This window comes from Schistocerca serialis, chromosome 2, assembly GCF_023864345.2.
Source record: "Schistocerca serialis cubense isolate TAMUIC-IGC-003099 chromosome 2, iqSchSeri2.2, whole genome shotgun sequence".
NCBI lineage: Eukaryota > Metazoa > Arthropoda > Insecta > Orthoptera > Acrididae > Schistocerca > Schistocerca serialis.
This window is the reverse complement of record NC_064639.1, coordinates 745,184,243-745,206,519: the sequence shown is the minus strand read 5'-3', so window position 1 is coordinate 745,206,519 and position 22,277 is coordinate 745,184,243. Positions and strand designations below refer to the sequence as shown.

General features: G+C 41.7%; 1 protein-coding gene and 1 non-coding gene across 2 annotated transcripts in view; both read right to left on the bottom strand.

Annotated features, from left to right (window-relative positions):
• The window catches only part of LOC126456380 (uncharacterized), a 236,133-nt gene that overhangs the window by 14,953 nt on the left and 198,903 nt on the right, over nucleotides 1-22,277 (bottom strand). Inside the window, exons 4-6 of the mRNA XM_050092134.1 lie at nucleotides 19,252-19,568; nucleotides 8,612-8,794; nucleotides 8,421-8,551 (exon numbers count right to left, since the gene is read on the bottom strand). Coding sequence (XP_049948091.1) covers nucleotides 8,421-8,551; nucleotides 8,612-8,794; nucleotides 19,252-19,568 — 631 coding nt within the window. The remainder of the gene's footprint in view (nucleotides 1-8,420; nucleotides 8,552-8,611; nucleotides 8,795-19,251; nucleotides 19,569-22,277) is intronic.
• LOC126459361 (5S ribosomal RNA) lies at nucleotides 17,258-17,376 on the bottom strand. Its single transcript, XR_007585883.1, has one exon. It is a non-coding gene; the product is annotated as a 5S ribosomal RNA (ribosomal RNA).

Genomic DNA, 22,277 nt, shown 5'->3' with positions numbered 1-22,277 from the left:
AGGCGTACATATTTTCCAGGAAATTGAAGAAGATGGCTCTACAATAATTAAAAACATCGCATTTGCAAGTCGCATTCTGTCACCTGCTGAACGAAATTATTCCCTTACTGAACTTGAAACGTTCTGTGTTGTATGGTCTTTTACGAGATTTAGGCACTTTCTTTATGGCAGACATACCACCGTATACACAGACCACAGAGCGATACAATTTTTAATTTCAGCTAAATTTTCACACGACAGATTAAGCAGATGGAAGCTTTATTTACAGGAATTTAATTTCACAATTGTTCACATTCCCGGCACACAAAATGTTATAGCAGACGCACTATCTCGTTCTCTCAGCAACAATCAGCAAGACATCGCAACCGACTTCTGCAAAGCAAATTTCAGCGTCATGTACATTCAACAAGTGGCATTTGAAAATTTCATTTCGTCGTCATTACAAGACATAGCACAAGAGCAAAATAAAGACAACGTGTGGAAAGAGATTAAACACCTCTGGCAAGATAGGAATAATGTTACGATTAGAAACCATTACACTGTACGCAAAGACATTCTATTTCGCCGTTCTCATCCTGACAGCAACAATTGGTTATTATGCATTCCTGACGAGCTTGTTAACAAATTAATCTGGTATACTCATTTAAGTTACGCATATTACGGAGCCAGAAAATGCTTTCTTATACTGAGACAGAACTGTTATTTTGCCAACATGGAGAAACGTATACGACGAGTTTTAGCGTCACGTAAAGTTTGCCAGAAAGCCAAGTGAGACACAACTTCACACATTCCTCCGTTATATCCCATTGTACCTGTTAAATTCAGACATATGGCCGCTGTAGACATTTTTGGTCCGATTCCCAGAACTAATTGAGGTTTTTGCTACATCTTTGTCGCTGTTGAACTCACTTCGAAATTTGTTACCTTCACTCCGTTACGCAAAGCTACAGCTAAAACTGTTTCGAAAGCATTTGTAAAACATTTTCTATTTCATGTAGGGCATGTGATGAAAGTAATTTCCGACAATGGATCACAATTTCGTTCTGCTATATGGACACGTATGTTACGAGCTAGAAACATTTCTCCGATCTATATATCTAGGTACCATGCTTCTTCGAACCATTGTGAACGCTTAATGAAAGAAATTGGTAAACTGTGTAGAATATACTGCCCTAAAAAACATATTGATTGGGACACACACATACTCTCATTCCAGGATGTAATTAATTCCATACCAAATGAATCTACTATGCTATCTCCGTTTGTTATATTGAAAAATGTTGAACCACCTAACAAAATTAGAGAATTAGTAACATTTCATACATCTCGTCGACTACGACACCATGAAATAATTGACATTGCGCCGAAGAACATCAAACGTGCCTTAGAGTGCCGGAGAAGACAGCAAAAACGGGTTTGTATACGCCGTGACTTTCACATCGGACAGAAGATATTAGTACGTATACACCATTTATCTAATAAAGGAAAAGGTAGGTGCAGTAAATTTGAACTTCTGTACGCAGGACCATATCGGATTCGCAGCATTCCTCACCCCAATGTTGTACACGTCGTAACTTTGAGAACCAGAAAATCGAAGGGAAACCACCACTGGTCAAACATCAAAGCTTTTATTGAATGAAGATACTTTATGATTTAACATGCTATAATGCCATTTGCTAATTTTATGATCACTTATGCAATTATATTCACATGACTACTTACTGATGATTGTCGTATTTTTTCTTGGCAAGTGCCCGGCAAGGTAAGGTTAGCAGGTCGCTTTTCTTGTCGTTACACATCAGACCGTGTATATTTTTCCTGATGAATTTACACACTTTATGACCATTTATGCAATTATATTTATGTGATTACTTACTGATGACTGTCGTATTTTTTTCTTGGCAAGTGCCCGGCAAGGTAAGGTTAGCAGGTCGCTCTTCTTGTCGTTACATATCAGACTGTGCACGTTTTTCCAGATAAAATTACGTATGCTATGAATAATTATGCAATTTTATCTAGTGATATATTCATTTTACACATTTCTTGTCATCATTTTTTTATGTATGTACGATTGTTTTCATATTTTGTTTGTATGCACTGAGAAATAATTAAGATATAGCAAACACCAGTTGACTTTGACATTTTGCCTTATGATATCTCAACATCATGACTATTTTGCTGCTGCATTGTGATATTCTGTGTACATTTTTGCATTTGAACACTGTCTATTTTTTTGACATATTACGTTTTCTGTCATGTTATGCTGTATGCTTAATTATGTTACCATATAACCAATCATTATTTAGTGAGTATATGATGTAAATGCAAGACATTAATCTTTGTTCATCAATTTCAGAAAGAAATGATGCGTAAAAAAAATAAATTAAACAGAAATGGGAATTTCACCTTCGGAATGGTCGAAAGAAGATGCAAACCTTGTGAGGAAGATTAAATGGATCATAATTAACAAGCATTAACAAGAATATACTATACAAATCGTAGAATAGCAGTTTTAACTAATTTTTTCTTTCAGAAGACGAGGCGATTGATACAGGCTGTCTGACAGAACTACACATCTTAGTTTTAGTGATGAAATATGGTAGAAATAAGGAATAGTTGTATAATGAATAATGAAGTGATTTTTTGCAGATGATAATGAATACTGATGAATGATGATGAAGAATATGCTACTATGGATAATGAAGTTTTTCTTTACAGGTGATGATAATAATGGAGTTATGATAATATGGATAATGAAGTGATGGATACTGAAGTTTTTTTCTTTACAGATGAGGATAATGTTGAAGTTATGTATTTATGCTATGTAGCTATTTAAGTATTTGTTGCAGTTCGTTTTGACAGTATGTGTTATATTGCATAGTAGGATGACTGAAGGTTTTTGAAGGGACAGCTATGGAACACATTTTTATATACATTTCACTGCCTGTTAATTCGAGGTCACTACTTTTCACCATAAAATGCGTTTCTTCCTTTAGATTAATAATCAATTTTTTTCTATATTTTATGCAGGAGAAATTATTTATGAAATTAATATGCTATAAGCAGTTGTTAATTAAGTCTATGTCATTTATGAATGTGATCACATATACTGTACTTGTTTCATAACCTTGCTACAGCTGACTCATGACAAATGACGTTACACATCTTCATTTGCAGCAATAAGTCAAATGCAAATATTATTATCCCCCAGCAATTAGTTATCGATCTCAACGCAATGCATTGCTAGCACATAATAAAAAATATAATAATAGTTTGTAATTAGGAAATGAGTACCAATGCTCTCTGTAAAACACCACATGAATATAATGACTTCAGATGATTTGTAATTAGGAAATGAGTACCAATGTTCTCTGTAAAACACCACATGTATATAATGACTTCTGATGATTTATAATTAGGCAATGAGTGCCAATGTTCTGTGTAAAACGCCAATTTATGAACATTATTCTAGGAAATGAGTGCCAATGTTCTCTGTAAATCATTATATGAATATTATGACTTCTGATGATTTGTAATTAGGAAATGAGTACCAGTGTTCTCTGTAAAACACCATATGAATATTATGACTTCTGATGTTTTGTAATTAGGAAATGACTACCAATGTTCTCTGTAGAGCACCACATGAATATAATGACTTCTGATGATTTGTAATTAGGAAATGAGTACCAATGTTCTCTGTAAAACACCATATGAATATTTTGACTTCTGATGATTTATAATTAGGCAATGAGTGCCAATGTTCTGTGTAAAACGCCAATTTATGAACATTATTCTGTAATACTACATACATGGTACAGAAATGTTCAATAACTGGGCAATGAATGCCGCAAACTACTAATGTAATTCTCAGTGAAGACTAGTATTTGACTTAATGTCCTTCACCTTCTGGTCTGACTACCCTGAATTACTGCAATATCCGTTTATCCTGTATATCCTCTTGATCATGGAGCACTATATTTGGTTTTTGCACTAATTCTACGTTGGTGTACCTTACAAGAACGTGGTGTTGACACGACATGCTGTCCACCACCTTGAGCGATGGAGATGTTATTATGGTCCCACTGTTTGGTGTACCTAATGTACTGCTAAAAGGATAACATGGAATATTACTACGACATTTCAGTGTCTTGGCTACGCTGATAAATACTTCTGGGAAAAGAACTTCAGATTGTTCCACTAGATGTTGTGCTACAGTAGAAAGATATGGACTTTCAGTGCAGCTGCGTGCACCCTAAAGTGCTACAACTATGATGCAATCCTTCCCTTTCCTATCCTAATTCTTGTAACATAGTGAAAATCATTTTTTGCTAATATGATTTATATTAATGACCAATAGATTTTTTTTGATTTGCTGATATATTCTGAATTACAGTGTGTGTGCACTTTTGTCATTTTTCTAACATGATTTCTACTCATTGTATGTACATTTTTTTCATTTGCTGATATGTTCTGAACTACAGTGCATGTGCACTTATGTCATTTGTTAATATGTTTTGTGCTGAACGTCAGTAAGTGTGCACTTTTGTCATTTATCAATATGATTTGTATATACATTTTTCTGATTTGCTGATATGTTCTGTACTCATTGTATATATCTTTTTTTCATTGTCTGATATGTTTTGTACTCGGTGCATGTGCACCATATTTACTTCATGTTCTACATCTGTTCGTAAAGTTAATCAGTTAAGAAAAAATTTGTTGCTCATGGCAAGTCCAAATGACTCACCATCGCTGCCAAATTTTTGCACCCCAGTGGAGGGTTATGAAACACGTATGTATTCAGTATATTCATTAACAGCGATGGCGAGGCATGACAGAATCTCTGACCAGAGAGTTATTTATTGTTGCTAGTCTGCGCTTGACCGCGCGAGTTGTAGTTGTGAGTTGGACTCAGAGCAGTTGCGTGTAGCGAGTCGGCAGGAACAGTAGTTGTGTGTGAGGAGTCGGCGGGCGTCGACATGGGTCTCTGGTCACAGTTCTGGACGAGGTATATTGTTATCGAAGGTAATGAAGCAGCATTGCGCTCAGCTAATAACATATGTTAATTGTAATTAATTTGTTCAAGAATTGCCCCAATAATAATTTTTCTACAAAGTAACCTTTTTAAAGAAACAGATTCATTTCAAGTTAAATAATATTTCTTATGCATTCCCTCCGAGAATTAAAATTAAATACGGGCCAGCATTGCACGGAGCTGTGTCGAAAAATAAGAGCAGATATAGATGCAGTTTACTGAGGTAAGAATTTTGGTCTTTGTGTTCAGGTTTAATTATTGCACACGGCCGAAGGTCAGCGCAGCTGCCCTTATAAAATTTGTCAGGTTCATCTTAACGTTAATTTTGTGGGGACTTAACATTTTTGCACATTTTTATTATCATTGAGTTTTATTACTGTGGGAAGCTAACATTTGGCACTATTTGCATTATCATTCAATTATTGTCATCATATTCTTGCTGGGAGGTTACGAATTCACTAATATTGACTTTTAAAATTATTACGGGGGGGTTACAAGCTCGACCCCGTTAATCGGAAATTGTTTATGAATTTTTTCCGCACTCTAGTTGGTACTAGAAGTTCTTGGATACCTTAAGCGCTAATTGATTCTCGATGGATCCGTAAGCACACTTATTGTTAGCATTTTATTTTTAGGCTGTCGAGACGAGTGAGAAGAAACGTCAGTGTGGACTCTAGCCTTCATTTATCTTCGTTGGACTTACACATTTTAACCCTTAACTAACAAGGTGACTTTTCTGCAACGTTTAGTACGAGGTGGTATCTGTGGGACCCCCACGTTTAACGGAGATTTGGGGCGCAAATCATTCGAAATTTAATTTAAATTACATGAAATTTATTTTTGTAATTATGTGTGTGTTGTTTAAATACTTATTGTTGATCCTATTTACTAAATAGAGCGTAGAGTACATACTTCTGTGCCTTTTTCAGATAGTACACATAAAAAACTGTTACAGACCTAAATTTTCAATTCTGGACAATTATGTAGCAAGTAACTGTTCATGTAAAACTAAATCCCCGGGTTGAAACTTGCGCATAAAAAGTTCTCTCCATCAGTACAAGAAGAAAGTCTAAGAAACTAACAATAAATGCTAGGATCTACATTTTTTTGCTATCACTCAGAATATATTTGACTTTAATTAACAGTTTACGTATTTTACTGGAGAAACAAAGGTCCTCATCACAACTAGCCTGAAGTTCTTCCTTTGAATAATCCTTCGCTAGAAGAGCTGTGATCATTGGCTATTGTAAAAACGTCGTCTTTTCGTGTATTTCTTGATCTGTATTGCTGCCATTTCACTCCATTCACGGACCAACAATTTCATGAAATTTAGGGCAGTAAACACTGACACAATCCTGCGAACACGTTTTGTGCTATAGTGGAGAAAACAGGTTCGTAGTTCACGATTCGCGGTCTAGGAGACCCAAAAAGTGTCAACACGTGTCAGCAACAAAAAAGAAGGCGATAATGCTTCCGACAGTAAGACATTGCAGGATGGGCGGAGGAGTTACTGAAGATTTCTGCCAGAAGTGACATTGGAGAGTGAGTTCGAAAATTTTTGCTCGGTCTGAGACACACCTCGCGAGTTAAGGGTTAAACCGGAATTCTTTATCATAACTCGTAGTTCAGAATTATCCTTGTCTCACGAAAACCTTGGCACTTAATTATTTACACAAGCCCTCGAACGAGCAACTAAATGTGTATGTTTGAATCTTCAGGACAGCATTTTTTTAGAGTAGTAGTATTTGACAAATGATGAAGTAGTTGCTGTTCACTTTCATAACATATGTGTGTTCAGCAGAGTAACTATACAGGGTGAAAAGTATTTAAACCGACAAACTCTAGGAGGTTGTAGGGGACATAAAAGCAACTATTTTTCCCTAATGTCATTTTTTCCTATGAGGAGTATTTAAACCAGTAGAGGAAGATTTCTACGGCGGCAAATTAATTAAACCAACAAACACTTTTCCATTTTATGACCAAGAGACAACACATTAACACAACCCAATTTCAATTACAGTAGATTTTCAAAAATGCCTCCATTGACACGTAAACAAAGGTTACACCATCGGATCATGTTCCGTCTGACATGGGCAAAAACCGCAAGAGTATCCTGATTTGTTCCTGCTGCTGCTGCTAGTATCCGGGCAACCAGATCCTCTTCTGATGCAACAGGAGTTGTGTAAACAGGGTTGCGCATCTCTTCTCACACAAAAGGTCCAGAGGGGACATATCTGGGGTTCGAGCAGGCAATGGTACAGGACAACCTCTGCCAATCCACATTCCTGGGAACCGTCGGTCCAGGAATCGCCGCACACGACGACTGAAATGTGCCGGCGCCCCGTCATGTTAAAACCATATGCGTTGTATTGTAGGGAGCGGGACGCCTTCCAGCAGTTCTGGGAATGCTCTGGCGAGAAAATTGTAATATTGCCTGCCATTTAATGGCCTAGGTAGCCGATACGGCCCAATTAAACAGTCCCCAACAACGCCGACCCACACATTAACGAAGAAGCGCACTTGATGAGCGCTAGTAACATTGGCATGTGGGTTACCCTCACTCCAAACATGCGAGTTGTGCATGTTGAAGACTCCATCACGCCCGAAAGTTACTTCATCGGTAAACAACACAGAGGATGGAAATGTAGGATGCATTTCACACTGTTCCAGGTACCGCTGCGAAAACTGTGCTCTGGGTGAATAATCAACTGGGCCCAGGTTGTGGACACGCTGTAAGTGCAATGGACGTAACAATTGCTCTCGAAGGACTGTTCTTACATTCGTCTGATTTGTCCCCACGTTACGTGCAATTGCACGAGTGCTGATTGAAGGATCCCGCTCCACATGCTGCCAGACAGCTTCCTCAAATTGCAGCGTTCTTACCGTGCGACGGCGTCCCTGTCCAGGTAATCCGCTAAATGACCTGGTCTCACGCAGACGTTTGCACACAGCAGCAAAGGTTGTATGATGTGGGATACGGCGATTAGGATATTGTTGTTGATAAACCATCCGTGCAGCTCGTCCGTTGTAGTGTGCTACATAGTACGCACCAACCATATGAGTGCACTCACTCCAGGTGTATCGCTCCATTAGTAAACAGAGACAATGCACTACTACACTGGTGGACAGCAGTTGCCTGCAAGTGAAGAGCGTAATACGCCCTCTAAGAACTGAAGATCGTACTACGGCCTCTAATAACTGAAGAGCGTAATACGGCCTCCACCGGTTTAAATAATCCTCATAGGAAAAAATGACATTTGGGAAAAATATTTGTTTTGATGTCCCCTACAACCTCCCAGAGTTTGTCGGTTTAAACACTTTTCACCCTGTAGAACGTCCTCCGTAGGCTTTTGTTATGAGAATGTGATACTTGTGGAATATAAACCTTGAAGTTGAAAGCTCTCGCTGGTGATGATGGTGGTGATGGTGGTGGTGGTGGCCGTGGTGGTGCAACGTCGGAGGCGGAGGGGGCGTAGGACCGCAGTCGTCGTCTATGTGCGCGTGGTAGCGGTGGTAGTGCGGCGGCGGCGGAGGCAGCGTGTGGTGGTGGTAGAGGTGGCGGTGGTAGGGCGGCGCGGGGGCGGGCACGGGCGCGTGGAAGCAGCCGCCCGCGGAGCGCAGGTCCTGGTGCGACCGGCTCAGGCACGGCGGCGGCGGCGGCGGCGACCGGCAGTGATCTTCCGGGGGCGGCAGCCGCGACGTGCTGCCCCCGCCGAGCCCGCGGCCGGACTCCAGCATGTAGCGCCGGTGCGGGATAACCTGCACACGTCACGCTGATGTCAGTGTCAAGCCTTAATACGCTCGTAGAAAATTCTTACCCAGGAGCAGATTAACGGATCAAAGGAGGCGTGGGGGTGAGATATCATGACTCAGCCCTCCAAAAACTTTTTAATAAAAACTTTTGTATTTGAGTATATATAAATTACCAAATTTCTCAGCCATCTTTCGAATAATTCCTTAAAATAAAATAATTTTTTAATGCAACACGTTTTTATATCGACCATAAAATATAAAATAATTTCTCCTATCCCATACAGATCACCAACACCGTACGGACAGTTCAAAAATTTATAATAAGAATTTTTAATATCTATCAAAATACTTGTAAGATTTATAACGAAAGGCATGGGGCACACGAAACAGATAATTTATTCATGAATCTCTTGCATGTGCCCCATGTTTTTCGTTATAAATATTTTATATACTTTCACTGCTATTAAAAATTCACTATCACAAATGTTCAGAACCGTCTGTAAGGCGTAAGGTATATGTGTGGGGATAGGAAACATCACTTTATTCGTTTTAGTCCAACTTAAAAACGTGTTAAATTAAAAATTTATTTTACTTCAAATCATTATTTTACGCTTTATAGTCATGTGTGTGTGAAATTTTCGTATTGTTGCAGTTTATTGTGACCAGAATCTGACAAGGACCTGAAACAGCTCAAAAATCAGCAGAGACCGGCCGACTGGCCAGGGGTGAAAAGGACAACAACGAGGAGAAAATGTATGACACGGACAACATAGCAGAGTAACGAAGTTCAAAGAGCGGAATCATAAGGTGTACCGAAATTTCAGATTAAACCAACGGAATATAATGAGAACAATATGAAAGGGCAGCGAATACACACTGAAGGGAGAGCCATGGGGCGAATAGTTTCATAGTGCAGCTTGCGGCGCCGTGAGGCCAGCACTATAGAGATGATACTAGCATAGCAAATGTGGCAATGACGCCCAGCAGCCGTCATCGAGTTCGACGTATGCTGCATGGAACGCATTATGACACTACACACACAATACACAATCCCTGCAGGGCAGCCGAGACGTCGAGTATTACAACAGCCGGCCGCGCGGAGTAGCCTCGTGGTCTATGGCGCCTTGCCACGGTTCGCGATCCCCCCTCCCTCGGAGGCTCGAGTCCTCCCTGGGGGATGAGTGTGTGTGTGTGTGTGTGTGTTGTCCTTACCGTAAGATAGATTAAGTTGGATTAAGTAGTGTGTAAGCCTCGGCACTGATGACCTCAGCAGTTTGGTCCCATAGGAACGTACCAGAAATTTCCAAAATCATTACCAACCCTTTTTACCCTACCCCCACCCTGGATCATACAGCCAAGAAAGTGAGTTAATATTGCATTGTCACTCAGTTCTGAGTTATGTTTATAATTTCAAGTCACTAGCGCATGGGGAAGTTAGTTTGAAACCAACTGCAATATTTGTAATGGTCAGAAAGACAATAAAGAAAGCGACCTAATAGAAAACGGCTAAAATGCAGTAGACTGATGACTGAGAGTCTCAAAAATGCAAGGAATTCTTGAAATTTGCAGCTACGTTTATCATAGAATGGTTTTCAATTGCTTGCGAGAGGGTCTGCCCACATGAGAGGGCCTGCAGTCCAGACAATGAAAGGCATATATTCACAGGTAGCAGCTATCAACGACAAATTCGAAAAAGTTCATGAGTCAACAGGTAGAACTGGCAAATCATCGGAAGCTGAGTAAGGCAAGTCAGGAAGAAAAACATCATTCACTACCCAAAAAATCACCGAAAGGATGACTTGCCCAATGGTAGGCGAAAAAGAATGAAGGAAACAGCTTTCATACTATTCACACACTCGCGCAGCTTGGATACCTGCGTTCGCAATCGTACTACTAAAGGACGTAGTGATAATGGTGAATGCGCACGATTATTTTACAGTGTGTAAATTACGACGTTGTCGAAATTATGCAAATCTGTTTCTCTTATAATTCTTAAAGTAATTGCATAGCAAACGTATTTCGGAAGACTGCTTTTCAAATGTTGTATTTCTCTGAATTTCAGTGTCTTGGAAGTTACGATGTACTAAGAACTGATGAAAAGAAATATTATTCTTACACATTTTGTAGTAATTAAACAATTTATCATTGTTATATAAAAAGTTTTTACCATTATTACTAAAATCGTAGGCATCTGTGGCACAAGTAGGCCTGGTGGCAAGTTCTACACTACTTGCCATTAAAATTGCCACACCACGAAGATGACGTGCTACAGACGCGAAATTTAACCGACTGGAAGAAGATGCTGTGATATGCAAATGATTAGCTTTTCAGACCATTCACACGAGGTTGGCGCCGGTGGCGACACCTACAACGTGCTGACATGAGGAAAGTTTCCAACCGATTTCTCATACACAAACAGCAGCTGACCGGCGTTGCCTGGTGAAACATTGTTGTGATGCCTCGTGTAAGGAGGAGAAATGCGTACCATCACGTTTCCGACTTTGATAAAGGTCGGGTTGTAGCCTATCGCGTTTGCGGTTTATCGTATCGTGACAATGTTGCTCGCGTTGGTCGACATCCAATGACTGTTAGCGGAATATGGAATCGATGGGTTCAGGAGGGTAATACGGAACGCCGTGCTGGATCCCAACGGCCTCGTGTCACTAACAGTCGAGATGAAAGGCATCTTATCCGCATGGCTGTAACGGATCGTGCAGCCACGTCTCGATCCCTGAGTCAACAGATGGGGAAGTTTGCAAGACAACAACCATCTGCACGAACAGTTCGACGACGTTTGCAGCAGCATGGACTATCAGCTCGGAGACCATGGCTGCGGTTACCCTTCACGCTGCATCAGAGACAGGAGCGCCTGCGATGGTGTACTCGACGACGAACCTGGGTGCAGGGGTGGCAAAACGTCATTTTTTCGGATGAATCCAGGTTCTGTTTACAGCATCATGATGGTCGCATTCGTGTTTGGCGGCATCGCGGTGAACGCACATTGGAAGCGTGTATTCGTCATCGCCATACTGGCGTATCACCCAGTGTGATGGTATGGGGTGCCATTGGTTACACGTCTCGGTCACCTCTTGTTCGCATTGACAGCACTTTGAACAGTGGACGTTACATTTCTGATGTGTTACGACCCGTGGCTCTACCCTTCATTCGATCCCTGCGAAACCCTACATTTCAGCAGAATAATGCACGACCGCATGTTGCAGGTCCGGTACAGGCCTTTCTGGATACAGAAAATGTTCGACTGCTGCCCTGGCCAGCACATTCTCCAGATCTCTCACCAATTGAAAACGTCTGGTCTATGGTGGCCGAGCAACTGGCTCGTCACAATACGCCAGTCACAACTCTTGATGAACTGTGGTATCGTGTTGAACCTGCATGGGCAGCTGTACCTGTACACGCTATCCAAGCTCTGTTTGACTCAATCCCCAGGCGGACCAAGGCCGTTATTACGGCCAGAAGTGGTTGTTCTGGGTACTGATTTCTCAGGATATATGCACCCAAACTGCGTCAAAATGTAATCACATGTCAGCTCTAATATAATATATTTGTCCAATGAACACCCGTTTATCATCTGCATTTCTTCTTGGTGTAGCAATTTTAATGGCCAGTAGTGTATTTGTGTTTCGGGGAGGGGGGGGGGGGGGGGGAGTGGAGGGAGAGGGAGAGAGAGAGAGAGCACAAGAAACTGAGGTCCTCTGACCAGAACGCTGGACTCGTGTGTGCTATGTGCTCTTACATCGTAAGCCTAAACATAAATAAATAAATGTAATGTAATGCGATGGAACAAATTATATGAAAAGATGCAATTTCTTTTCATAACACAATCTGGCGATCAGTCATTGGGATAATTCACAATCATCGATTACCTCGAAGTACCGGTACGTGTATGGAGCGGTTGAATGTGAAATAGTTGCAAAAATCTGTCTGCAGTGGTGATGCACATGTCACTATGATATTAGACAAAGAATATTAAGAAAGAGTTACTCACCGACGACAGAGGTCATTTATGGAACCGCCTTTTGATAAGTCCTTGAGTATTGTTTATCCGTCTGAAAGTCTTACCAAGCTGGATTAGCGGAAGAGATAGCTAAGTTTCAAAGAACAATTGCCCGATTCGGGTTGGAAACCAGAACGAGAGGGAGAATGAGGGCCCAGTTATCTGTCGTGGCAGACGCTCTATCGAGTCAAGAGACACATAACTTTCTCTAGTGTCGTTGAGGCGATAAAAGTAAAAGGATTCGAGCTTCTACAGACAGTTCCTGATAACTATTCTTCTTACATACCACACGCGAACGTAACAAGAAGCGAGGAAAATAATCTTGGAATACAGCGTGTCCTCTATCACAGATTGTACAGTGAAGATAGATAAAGAGGACCAAAGTTGTTCGCTTCAAATACTTTCGGAAGATTTTGAGGTGTCGTAAAGACAGTTCCCAGTAAATGACATATAGTTTCGTGTCATAGCGAAGTTAATATAGAAGTATTAATATCAACATTTTTTCAGTGGAGCTTTAGAAATTCAGCGCCTTAGCTATGAAAGTGATAAATTCAACGGAGTATAATTATCCAAGATTAAGGTACAACGTGCAGAGTATAACCTCGAAATGGAAGCAGGCTGGGGAAGGCCTATGTCATTTTCAAAGGAACCATCCCGGTATTAGTTTAGCCACTTTAAGGAAAACTTGAAACCGGGTGGTCTGACGGTAGTTTGAAACTCCGCCTCTGAATTGCAGATCTATTAAGCCAAACACTGCGCCACATCGATAGGTTCATTTTTCTAAATTCAGTAAGTAATGTCAGAGAAAGTATCGTTTTTACCACTAGCTATTAGAATTTCTCTGTTTAAACATGAACTGGTCGTTGTTTTTTGCGCAAGTTCGTGGCTAAGCACCGACTCTAAATGGCGGATTAACAATTGATTAAAAACTGATACTTATTATACTTGGCTACATCAGATTGGGCCTATAATTCGCTGAAAGATAAATGACATGGTTAGAAATTAGGGATGGTTCACCAAGTTACTAGGGTAATAGTTCTACTTTTTTTTCCAGAGCCTTGAAAGAAAGATGGTCACATATTGAATGGATATGGAGAACAATAAATTTAGCTATTAAGATGTCTCATTCATTTAACGCACGTGGAGTAGCAGCACAGAGAAAATACTAAGTTTTAATTTTTTACCGTTTTCATTTTTTGCACTAATGTACAAATCCGAGCACTTTAGATCCGATCCATTATACAAATAGATTATTTTCAGTCACATTCCAACAAGCTGGGAGTAGGGCAGAGGGACGCCTGAATCAGAATGTATTGAAGCAGGTTTGACGTTCCAAGATTTGTATTACAGTCAAGGGCGACCACCCAGTACCTTGATCGGGACAGGAGGATTGGAGCTATTTTTATTTGTTTCTGGGAGAATACGTCTGTGTCAAAAATAAGGAAGTCTAATGTTTATATGTGTGTGTGTGTGTGTGTAAGAATGAAAAGACGATACACAGAGCAGTGTAGGTCTGTGTGTGTTTGTTTGTGTGTGTGTGTGTGTGTGTGTGTGTGTGTGTGTGTATGTTTGTGTGTAAGAATGCAAAGACGATACACAGAGCAGTGTAGGCCTGCTTGTGCTGTTGTACTGCTGAAGCTGTATGTATGCTGGCGTCGTTCCAATGGAGCAATTCGTTTCCATCTTATCCGACGCGGCGTATTTCTTTTCTTTACGTATGAAATCACATACTTACGAACAAGACATAGTTTGATATTGAAAACATATAAATTCTGAATACGGTTAATCTCTGCGAAATTACAAGTGGAGAATGAAACATCAGTGAATTCATCTCTTTCACTACCAAATTTCGAAGGCCATATGGAATGCTTTGAAGTTACGTAGAATACTTAATAAAAACTTGGAGATTTCGAGTCAGTCCATGAGACGTCTATAGTGGCTTAATATGAAGTTAAAAGTTCATGAAAGACAGGTTTACGGGGTGGAATTTTAGTTCGACAGTTTTAAGCTGTTTCCTTTATTGGGCGAAAAATTACTTATACAAGGTAATTCCGTGATGATGGTACAAATTTTCGGTCATGAGAGAAAAGGGTAAATTAATGAATTTGAGGTAAGGGGCCCTGGTCCGGAAATAGCCGAGTTGAAAGCCATGAGTTAAAGTTGTTCTGATACCTCTGACAGTGAAATACATGTATCGGTACTGTTGCTGCAAAAATTGTAGGGTAGGCAATTTTCTGAGTTGTAGTGTGGGCCAAAACAAAAAAAAGTCTTGTATACATGAGCTCTATAACTCCTTCGTTAGGGTGAAACATATCTACTGCAAGGTCTTTGGTGTCAGTATTTTTCGAGGAAGTAATATGGAGCGAGACAAGAAGAAATGACTAGTAAATTTGAGTTCTAAAATGCATACCTTAAGAGTTATGGACATTTTTTCAGTAGAAAAGATGTGTTTCACTGTAGCGAAGATGAAAAAGTGCTCATAGCTCTTAAGGAATGCGTTTTACAGCCTATATTTACTGGACACTGTTTTCTTGTTTTTGTCCATACCATCTCCTAGAAAAACATGGAAACCCAATAGGTGTGATTCACAGTATCGAAGATGAATAAGTGCTCATAACTCTTAAGGTATGCGTTTTAAAGCTTATATTTACTGGACACTGTTTTCTTGTTTTTGTGCATACCATCTCCTCGAAAAACATGGAAACCAATGTGATGTGTTTCACAATATCGAAAATGAACAAGTGCTCATATCTCTTAAGATACGAATTTTGGCCCTTATTTATCTTCTCTGTCTATTCTACCACCTATGAAAGTTGCCTACTCTACAGTCGTAGCAACAACATTGACGATACATGTATTCCACTGTTAGCGGTATCAGAACGACATTCGCTTATGGCTTTCGACTTGGACGTTTCCGGACCACGGCCCCTCAAACTGATATATTTACCGTTCTCCATTATCTCTAAAATTTTGTAACATCGTGACGGTACCACCTCGTATGTAGAGATACGGGCTTAGGATCTGTCGTTGTAGAGTGAACATTCAGAGAAACTGTTACGTTATATATTTATTGTGTTTATAAAGAAAATACGCCTACCACGTACGAAGAGGAGAACGTAACGGCAAAGAATTCTTGCGATCACTCGCATAGCTAGAACAATTGCATTGCAGAATCGCGTGGGATGGAATAGTCATTAAGCCCCTCGACCCGCACTAGAGAGGAACAGGATCTAAATTGTCGTCGAGCCATCCAAATTTAGGTTGCCCTCGTTTCGCTAATAGAAGCTTTTGGACTGGAGATATTTGGACGCAATGCCGAATATCAAAATCCGAACATTGCTCGGTTCTTGGACAGCTGAAGCTAAGAACGGAACTCATTTAAAGTGAAAGTTCCTCTTAAATCAGAAACAAACTGCACTTGATTAAACTGTCACTCATAGATATTTGTGCATCTCAAGCACCACATTCCACTGTTACTGTTATGATTAAAAGCAATGCAGTCAACGACAGTGACCTGCGGTCGCTTTTATCGCAACATCGTAACCTAATACAGGATCATGTAATAAGTAATTTCTTTATTCGTGTGTACTATCATTTAGTCAGTTATTACGACTGTAAGTTGTATCAGTGTGTGTTTTTCGTGCATATTTTCCGAAACAATATTCTTTGAGATATTCCATTTTGCTTACAAGACAGGGATGCTTGGAGCTAGCGATACGGAATCAACAATTTCTTTGTGAATATGACTCTGGCGTGGAATCGTATGCATATTTAGCCTCCACAGAGACGACCAGCTATCATCAGTCGGCCAGTTCGCTAGTGACGTTACGTGAAATAGTGATACTGTGATCATCATAACAGGATAAAGCACAAATGAGATAAGCACAAGAACTCATTTGATGCAGTAAAACAAAAGTAGTTACGAGGGAGGGCAAGGAAACAAATTACTAGATTGGAGGCTTAGTCAGGAAAGCCCTAACTCCGCAGCTCTTCTGAGAAGAAGGCCATCCTGTTAATTTACTGCTGCGAGTAGCAGGCAGACCCCACGTGTATATGCGCTCACCAAAAGATACAGCAAAAAAAAAAAAAAAAAATCAAATGTGTATGAAATCTTATGGGACTCAACTGCCAAGGTCATCAGTCCCTAAGCTTACACACTACTGAACCTAAATTATACTAAGGACAGACACACACCGATGCCCGAGGGAAGACTCGAACCCCCGCCGGGACCAGCCGCACAGTCCATGACTACAGCGCCCCAGACCGCTTTTTTTTCTTTTCTTTTTTTTAATCTCATTTTGTTCGTTTTTGTTCGTTGCATCGGCTCGGGGCGGACGTCGTAAGGCATCCGTTTATGTTCGTTGTTGATCGATTAACTAAGTTTTTTTTTTTATTACAGAGGGCTGCTAACCCTCTGACCGAACACGCTGCGCTACCGTGCCGGCATGAGATGGAGCCAACAGCACCCGGTGTTCCCAGGCAGTCACCCATCTAAGCACTAACCGGGCCCGATGTTGCTTAACTTCGGTGATCGGACGAGAACCGGTGTGTTCAACATGGTATGGCCGTTGGCTTGATTTTATATATTGAATCAAACCGCTCGGCTAATCCCGCGCGGCAAAAGATACAGCAGCTTGCAAGCGTCCTAGCTAACGCCGAAGCTACAATCTGAACTACTGACGTAATAAGTGGAGAGGTGATGATTGTCCATAGCTCTTCCCTATTCGTGTTGCGTATGTGCACAGCTCACTGTCCCACCGAGTCTCTAGCGCCTCTGACTGTGGACATCTCACGCTGCAACCATAGTACTCGACCTGTTATTATCATCCCGGCATCTTTCCTGGATTTTACTTACAAGGGGAGGCCGCCAATTGTGAAATTCAGATTCGATTCATACTGCGCATAATAAAAGCTCATGGCCAGAGGTGTAATGTGGCAAAGCACCAAGATGCACTTCTCAGCCGTGGTCGAGAAAATCGACAGTTAAAAGAAACCGTTGCGGTGAAATACTCTCTACGATTAATGATTTTCTACAGCGTCGTGGCGCAGCGGTAAGCGCTCAGGTTTCTAATCCGAAGGTCGCCGGATCGAATCTCGCGTCTCGCAATATTTTTTATTATTAGTTTTTTGTAATTCATATACATGAATTGCTTATGCTTGTTGGTGAAGGCGGATCGCTCTCCAATTGTACCGCTTCCATTTTTCCGTTTGTTTAACAGGCTGTACCAAAGCTCCCACGTCCGCACTGATTTTTAACGATGTTATAAGTTGCGCTAGGGACCGCATCTACCTTCTTTCGAAGTTAGCAGGTTACTACGCTGTTATGCGGCAGCTCGTTTCGGCCCATTCAACATCTGTCCTTCAAGTGTAACGAGCGAATAACGGAGTTTATATTTCATACCTGCCACAGCAAATTTGTGTTCGTGGGGTCTCTATTCCAATTCGAACGTTTGACTTACGCTATACGTATTCGTTTCGGAATATCGTTTCTACGTCTTCCGTTAACTGTACGTGGTTAACATTGTGAAGAAAATTAATAACATTTGTGAAATACAACTTTGTTTGCGGAAAACATAATGATGTTCGAAGTCGCCAGTTTTTCCACGACAAACGACTTTCAACTATTTATTATATGCATAATTGTTGAAACTGATTGCCGGGAATTATATATATATATATATATATATATATATATATATATATATATATATATATATATATATATCTGTGTGTTTGTGTGTGTGTGTATATACACATTTGAATTACAAAAAACAAACACTAAAAAAAAAAAAATGTTGCATTGCGCCAGATTCGATCCGGCGACCTTCGGATTACGAACCCGAGCGCTTACCGCTGCGCCACGACGCTGTAGAAAAATCATTAATCGTAGAGAGTATTTCACCGAAACGGTTTCTTTTAACTGTCGATTTTCTCGACAACGGCTGAGAAGTGCATCTTGGTGCTTTGCCACATTACACCTCTGGCCATGAGCTCCTATTATGCGCAGTATGAATCGAATCTGAATTTCACAATTGGCTGCCTCCCCTTGTTAGACTCTTCCCGCTTGCATAGTTGATGGTAAATGGTCACGGACTCAGAATCTCAGCGGCTTTTTTCTAATTTTTTTGGTCAATTTAATCACAGCGTCGGAATAAGACCAGGGTATTCTTTTTTCCCATCTGTCTATACTCGTGTTTTGCAATTAGCTTTCGTCGAGGATCTGCCTAAACAAAGGTGGAGAACAGGAAAAATCTGATTCGATTGGCTGAAGAGGATCGCCGGTATGGTTCGAAGACTACCTGAGAATGGAGGAAGATTGAGGTGAATGAGTTGCAGTGAAAACTTGGGACAAAGTAGCGTCACGACATTTAGGGTTGAGCACCACGATTGATCGCCGTCGTACATCTCGTTTAGCCTGATAGTTGCACTGAAGTCCCAGAGTACTCACCGGGGGCGGCGGAGGCAAGTGGTGTCTGCGGCAGGCGGGCGGTGGCGGCGACAGCAGCGCCGAGGAGGCGGACAGCTTCCGGTGCAGGTCGTGGCGCTTGCGGCCCCACTCCAGCTGGTGCCAGAAGATGTAGAGGAAGACGGCGCACGTGCCCGCCGTCTCAGACGCCATGAAGCCCGACACCACCAGCAGGAAGCTGAAGCCGTAGCGGTACGTGAACAGCGGCGGCTGCAGCTGCGACCGCGGCCGCAGCTTGCTGCCGATCTCCGCCTTGAAGATCGAGATGTACATCACCAGCCCGATCAGCATCAGCAGACCTGCGGGCACGGGAAGCCGACGCTCGTCACCGGTTACCAAATTTACCACCTGCCTCTAACACGTCTTGCTGTTCAGGTGAGTAATAGATGTCTGCGCCTTTATATAATCACTGAAGATTGTAAGCTCACCGCACAAAATATAGGGTGCGGCGCTTAAACCTAGAGAAATAAAACTTTTTAAAGCAAATTTATTGAAACAAAATACACATGAAGATGAAAATCATTTTTCACATAAGTAGCAGTATCATTTAAGAGTAACACTACTCGATGTAACCTCTTCACCCGTAATGACCGCCTCGAATCTTGTCCTGCAACGATCGCAAGCACTCTTTAAAACAGCGCTGTCCGTATTCGTGAATCCTGCTTCGGGTAGCGGTGCACAGAGGTACGACATTACGGTCCTTCGTCTTATTGGTAAGTTTTTCGACTACGCTCCTAAGATAGTAGTCGAGAGGTTCAAATCCCGGTTATTCAGGGACCAGAACTCCTTTGACCAGAACACGTCAACGTTATCCGAGGGCCAATTTGGACTAATGGGCTAGTATGAGGTCCTCCTTTGGCATCTGACGCATTTTTTGCTTGCTGACATTCAATACTGACTACAATTTCTCAGTGACTGCCCCGGGTCGTCCGAAATCAGCGCCCGAGCCTTTTGGATGAGTGCCGCAATTTTTTACCTGCTTTTCCTCGAATGAAGTCTCCTCGACAGGTTAGTGGAACCTCCTCCAGACTTTTCCGAAGCATTATACTTGGCCATGATATCGCAGACAGTTGATCTCGGGTACTTCAAAGGATCTAACTATTTCAGTGACCGAACGCCCAGCTCGAAGACTTTCGATAATCGCGGCTCTTCGGTTGTACTTCGCACTTGTCCGTAACATCTCGGCTATTTTGAGATTCTGACTGTTAACGAAATAGCTATGGTTTTCAAGAACACCATTCGCAACCTCCAGTGGAACTACAATGTGGCGAGAAATTCAAATTGAAATTTATACGGATTTAGGCGCCGCACCCTGTATAGACACCCAGTTAAAAAGCACACTCACCACTTGGAGCAATGTAACTGATAAACACTCAGGCTCATAAATTAAGGATATGCCGATACATGGTGAAACAACGCTCGGGTGGGCGGTTTGCGTGTTTAAACCACCTCAGTATATGACCATGCGGTGCATTTGACGTGCGGTCGTCGCACGGTGGCGCTGGCAGCAGTCCACACACGCAGAGGTGTATTGGTGCAGGTCAGAGTGCGATGCAGCGAGTAAGTATGCAGACGTTTTAAGTCGTACTAATGGTGACTGTGTGTTGAAAATGGCTCAAAGAACACATATTGATGACGTTACGAGGGGTAGAATACTAGGGTGACTGGAGGCTGGTCAAACACAGCAGGTCGTAGCACGGGCCCTCCGTGTACCACAAAGTGTGATCTCAAGATTATGGCAACGATTCTAGTAGACAGGAAACGTGATGATGATGATGATTAGTGTTTTAGGGCGCACAACAGACAGGAAACGTGTCCAGGCGCTACAGTACGGGACGTCCACAGTGTACAACACCACAAGAAGGCCGATATCTCACCACCAGTGCCCGCAAACGGCCACGGAGTACTGCAGGTAGCCTTGCTCGTGACCTTACTGCAGCCAGTGGAAGTTGTCTCCAGACACACAGTCTACAGACAACTGAACATACATGGTTTATTCGCCCGGAGACCCGCAAGGTGCTTTCCACTGACCCCTGGTCACAGGAGAGCCCGTAAAGCCTGGTGTCAAGAACACAGTACATGGTCACTGGAACAGTGGTCCCAGGTTATGTTCACGGACGAGTCCATGTATAGTCGGGTTTTCATCTGGCGTGAACCAGGAATCAGATACCAACCCCTTAATGTCCTTGAAAGGGACCTGTATGGAGGTCGTGGTTTGATGGTGTGGGTTGGGATAATGATTGGTGCACGTACACTGCAGCATGTCTTTGACAGAGGAACTGTAACAGGTCAGGTGTATCGGGACGTCATTTTGCACCAGTATGTTCGCCTTTTCAGAGGTGCAGTGGGTCCCACTTTCCTCCTGATGGACGATAACGCACGGCCCCACCGAGCTGCCATCGTGGAGGAGTACCTTGAAACAGAAGATATCAGGCAAATTGAGTGGCCTGCCTGTTCTCCAGACCTAAACCACATCGAGCACGTCTGGGATGCTCTCGGTCGGGCTTGGCGGCATTCTTAGTACTCTTTCAGAGGAGATCAGTACGTGCCACCAACTGGGTCCAGCCGCTTCTCACATCTTCATTAGTATTTACGTCATAGATACGACACTACACTCTCTTCAACACTTACATCAGTCATGTACATCAACAGTTACTCGTAGGATGCAAAACTCACGTTCTGAGAAGGAAACGTGTCCTATACGTGGGATAAAAGAAACTCCAAAATTCTGCTATATAACGTGTTACTTATATAGATGATGTAATTATTTATTTCTTCAGGATAAAGTTTCTGAGCATTAATTGTGATAAGTGACTGAATAGTTTGTACTTAATTAGAATGAAAACGACCTGTTCTCTGGTTTGGATTCATAACAATTTAGAAGGAGACTGCTGGGATTATGAGACTTGATGCTGTTCTCTTCATCTCTGCATAACGGTTGCAACCAGCATCCACTCGAACTGCTTAGAGTAGTCAAAATTCTGTTTCTCTCCAAAATTTTTACCCTC